The 4,813-nt window shown below is 57.3% G+C and overlaps 1 protein-coding gene across 1 annotated transcript; it reads left to right on the top strand.

Moving 5' to 3' along the window:
* The first annotated feature begins 807 nt into the window (after positions 1–807).
* LOC119145189 (cbp/p300-interacting transactivator 3) lies at positions 808–2,926 on the top strand. Its single transcript, XM_037381415.1, has 2 exons — positions 808–1,011; positions 1,044–2,926. The coding sequence occupies exon 2, from the start codon at positions 1,054–1,056 to the stop codon at positions 1,666–1,668; it is 615 nt and encodes a 204-aa protein (XP_037237312.1). The 5' UTR covers positions 808–1,011; positions 1,044–1,053; the 3' UTR covers positions 1,669–2,926.
* Positions 2,927–4,813: the final 1,887 nt, after the last annotated feature.

Raw genomic sequence — 4,813 nt, 5'->3', positions numbered from 1 at the left:
AGCCCCGCGGTGGGTACCAGCACCCCAGCCAGCTGCGGGACCAGGAGGGAAGGCTGGGTCAGGGTGACCCTGGGCCAGAGGAAGGCACTGGAAGGGCCACTCTCTCCAGAGAGCTGATCTTACGCCATGTGCAGTAGCAGAGGCAGGCAGGGTCCCTGCTCAGGAAGCAGGGTGAGTGCAGTGCTAGCAAACAGTTAAAACCGGTGCTCAGCATGAACACAGCACCATCCCCAGCACCACGGGCTGGGAGCAGAAATGACCTGCTTGAGGTTCCCAGTTGCCCCAGGCCTAATCCTTGCCCCAGGGCGCCTAAGTGGGGTATTGAACAGGGATGAGCCAAGTTTTCCGCGGCCGAGTGTCCCTGGAGGAACTGCACCGAGGGACCCCCGGCCCCGCTGTCCCTCGCTCCCTGCCGCCGCCGCGCCCCCTGCCCTGGCTGGTGCTGACATGGAGGAACATGTGGGGAAGGGATCAGCGGGCGGCACGGCCGGGGAGCGCGCACCGGGGACTCCGCGCCCCCGGCAGGGTGCGGGTGGGACACCGGGGCCCCGCCTGCCACCCGCCCCTCTCCCCGCGCCGGCCCGAGGTGCTGCAGCGGACCGGGCAGGGTGCCCGCTCCCGAAGCCCCGGCCGCGGGGTGTGCCGGTGCCCCTCGGACCGGGCTGCGCCGTGACCCGCAGCAGCGGCCGGGGCGTTGTGCCCCGCCCGCCCCACCGGGGCCGGGCTGCGCCGCGCTCCAATGGGCGGTGGGGGCCGACCCGCGCCGCCCGCCCCCGCCCGCGCCCCTATAAGCGCCGGAGCGCGGCGCCCGCCCCCGCCCGCCGAGCCGAGCGACGCGGCGCTGCCGGTGCCGGTGCGGGACCCGCTGCGCGCCCCAGCCCCGGAGCGGTGCGTACCTGAGCGGCCCCCGGGGCGGGCGGCGCGGCCCCCCGGCGGGCGCGGAGCGGCGCCTTCCTCCCGGGGCAAGGGTGGGAGCTCTCCGGGACCCGCGGCCGGAGCCGGCTCGCAGGGGAGCGGGGAGCGGTGCCGTCCTCGGGAGCCGTGCCCGGAGCCATGGCCGAGCACATGATGATGTCCATGAGCCACGGTGGCACCGGGCTGCAGAGCTACCGCATGGGAGTGAGTGGGCTGCAGGGACCCCCGCAGCACGGGCAGCATGTGCTGAGGACGCTGCCCGCGGCCGGCCAGATGATGCCCTACGGAGGGGCTGGTATGGACGGTGCGATGAGGTCGAGACCCAGCCTCAGCGGACAGATGGGCCACCACCAGATGCAGAGCGCGATGATGTTCAATGGCCCGAGTCAGCAGCAGCAGTACATGGGGCCGGTGGGCACCCAGCAGCTCATGGCTAGCATGCACCTACAAAAACTCAACACCCAGTACCAGGGCCACCCGCTGGGTATGAGCAACGGGCCCATGGGAGCTGGTGCCCAGCAGTACAGAGCGGGGCCAAGCCAGCACCCGGGCATGCAGCACATGCCCTCACCGGCACTGACCTTGAACGTTATGGACACTGATCTCATAGATGAGGAGGTCTTGACGTCCCTTGTCCTGGAACTGGGGTTGGACCGGATTCAGGAGCTGCCAGAGCTATTCTTGGGACAGAACGAGTTCGACTTCATTTCAGACTTTGTTAGCAAACAGCAACCTAGTGCCATCAGCTGTTGAGGGGCTTTGAGCTCCTCCTTGTGTCTTGGTGGTTTTGAGTTTGCTTCTAACTTCCTTCTCCACCTGCCATCCTCCCTTCCCCTGCCTTGCCCCGTCCTGGATTCCTGACCTCCCCAAAGAGACAATCATCGGACACTGGCTTGCAATGGATCGCTTTTCTCTTCTGTGTGGTTTTTCTGTGTGGGAGTTCCTGGGGAGGGGGCGTGTACCCTAAACAGGGAGCAGATCAAGAGCTCTTGCTGTAGAGCTGCCTCTAAATGGCATTAACAGGATTTCTGGCTTAAGTAGAAATAATGGACTTACGACTTTCCACAACTAGGCTTTGAGCGCAGGAAGCAATGGGCAGCTGGCAGCCCTGCTGGTAGCTGGATTTGCTCAAGGATTCTGTGGTGCCAGCAAAGTTGAAAGGTTCCCCCGGGAGAGGATTGCCTCCCTGGTGCATGGTTTGAACTAGTTTTCCCCTTGCAAACATGGGTGGGGTTAGATATTTGTTGGGACTTTTTACTGTGACAGTAAATAGCTCTTCGGTTTTGTCTGTTCAGCTCGGAAAGGGGACGCTTCCCCTCCAGCAGGCTTTTTTCTAACTGGCTGAGCAAAATAAAGTATGCCATGGGGAAGGCGGTGCGTATGTGCCTAAATGTTCATCTCTGTGGAACTGCGGATCTCTGACCTGTACAGCTAATCAACTGTAACATTTGCAAAGTGTTTGAGGTTGCTTCAGGCATAAGGCTTAAAGCTGCAGTTTAGCTCCACTTTTTTCCACTTCTGAAACCAAATAAAGACCATGTAACTGTATATTCCAGTTCTAATCTTATTTATTTTCCTATGATTATTTATTTTGCAAGGGCTTCTTTTGTTATTTGGCTTTGGGACTGCTGGGAAGGATGCATGGAGAGTACTGCAGCTTTAAGATGCTGGCTTCAAAAAAAAAAGCAAGCCTGGGATAGTTTTCAAGCTGCTCTGCAGATAGTCACTTCAACCCGAGATCTTTATGCTGAACGCATAGGACTGTAAATCCAACACCTTTCTGAATGTGATAAAGATGACCCGATTTCTAATTCCCTTGCTCGGAAAAGGTTAAATGTAAAAGGCGAGTGGGGTTTTGTTTCCTCTGCTGTCTCTTGTTTCCAGGCGCTGTGGAAAGCTCCTGTTAACTCCTAGTTGCTGCTGCCCCCTGCTGCTGCCGGCCCCTGGCAGCTGTCGCTCAACAACCAAGTGAGAATGTACAGATGAATTTGCAAATAAAAGCTGAAATATCTCCAGTGTGCTTTTGTTCAGTGCTCATCTCCGGCTCGGGTGCAACGCGGTTCAACAGTTTCCTTCGCTCCCGTCGGTGGGCTGCGGATCCAGTCGCTGGCGTCCCCCACCTGACACCCAAGTTGTAAGGATTGTAGTTCTAGTTTAATGCTTGGACACCGTCAACCCTCAAAGCATGGCTGGGAGGATGAGATGCTCCTTCTCTGTACGGAGGGAAAATTCCTGCGGTGGATGGCGCTGCCGGGGTGCGGAGCGGCTGCCGTGGCTCGTAGCCCTGCTGCTGGCTGAGCCAGGCGCTCGGACAAGGGGTGGCGAGTCCTTACGCTTCCTTCAGGCCAAGCGCAGCTGGGTTGCAGCTCTGCTAGGAGCTCTCTGCTGCAGTTTTCTATACCACAAATGCTCTAAAAATCAAGATGGCCTTTCATCTACTCTTCCAGATTTTTCTTTTTATAGGGTTCCCTGCCAGTCCTCTTGCAGAATTGAGGAATATTGCCACGTGTCCCTTTCCTGCTCTGTAGCAGTGGGGCTGTGGATGCCAGAACTGGAGCGGCTGGATCACTTCGACCACACTTTGAGTTGTCTGTCAGTGTCTTCTGGCCTTGTTCCTTGCACAACTTGAGCAATTGTTAACTCCTGTCCTGTCATTTTGGTGGTTATGCTATGCATCTGGAGAGCTGGTCAAAAAGTAAATGGCAGGGCGTACGTTGCAGGTGGGAGAGCCCTGCCTGGGCTGTCAGCTCCGTGGTGATGGGCTGCTTGAGACCTGGAAGAGATTTGCTTTCTCTGTGCATCTGCAGAATAGCAGACAGCTTGGTCAGCAGGTTGTAGGTAAACGGTGAGGAACCGGCAACAGGATTTATTCCTCAGAGTAAAAATAGCTGAACCTCAAAATAAGCAGGCATGTACTGGGCTATCAGTTGTGGTTGTGGAGGGTGCAGGCTGTGTGACACACCACTGTGGCCTGCAGTGGCCCAGCTACCCGTGGGGAGCTATGTCCAGCCCACAGATGCTGGATTGTCAACTTTAGCAATTTCTGCAGAGGTTTTCCAGAACAAGAACATGCGTCTCCCTAAGAAACACTTGGTATTTGCTGCAAACTGGACAGAGGAACATGTCTGTACATCCTCTTGGAGGGCTGCACAGTGCACTGGGAAAGGGACTGTTGATTTGTCTGAGCAGGGGAGCTGGTATTACTAGAGATGTGGAGTGACTGGGAGGGGGTCTCAGTCAGGATTCTCCTGGGAATCTGTCCTAGCAGGCTCGGTTGAGATTATTTCAATGTCAGCTTTCATACAAATACAAACTTCAGAGCAGGAATGAACTCCTCAGGTGTGTTACCTCTTCATTTGCTCAAAAGATACTGTTATTTGTGGTCAGCCTGTATGATTTACTAGATAACCCAGGCCAAAACCACAATTTCTGCTACAAGCCTATTGCCTGCGGCTGGGTTAGGCTGGATGAGTCCTGTGATCACTTCCTTTTTAATGCTTTCTTGGTTTAGGTGCAGTTTGGACCACCCCTCTCCACGCTGCCTGCTTTGTACGCCTTGCACCAGGCAGCGGCATAGTGCCGGTCCAGGTCTCCTGGCAGGGTGGCTGGCACCACACAGTGAGCAGAGGTGCCAGGTGGTGCAACGGGGCAACCCCGCTACTTGGGTCTGCAGGAGAGTTCCTTGAAGTCATCTATGATCACCAAAAATATAACGGGGTTGAGCTGTGCTTTTCCCGCTGGCTGACTGACCTCTTCGCCCAGCAGCAGGCAGGAGGCCAGCAGGGTGCTGCTGCAGAACTCCGGTACCCGCAGGGGCTGGCAGGCGCTGCAGATGGTGGCCAAGTGACAGCACCAATCGGTCTGGGAGCTGTGAGCATAGAAGTGAACACCTCGCATG

Source organism: Falco rusticolus, chromosome 3 (genome assembly GCF_015220075.1).
Source record: "Falco rusticolus isolate bFalRus1 chromosome 3, bFalRus1.pri, whole genome shotgun sequence".
NCBI lineage: Eukaryota > Metazoa > Chordata > Aves > Falconiformes > Falconidae > Falco > Falco rusticolus.
This window is presented reverse-complemented; position numbering and strand designations above follow the sequence as displayed.

Coding starts and splice junctions, on each gene's coding strand:
- LOC119145189 (XM_037381415.1), top strand. CDS start 1,054: ATGGCCGAGCACATGATGATGTCCATGAGCCACGGTGGCACCGGGCTG.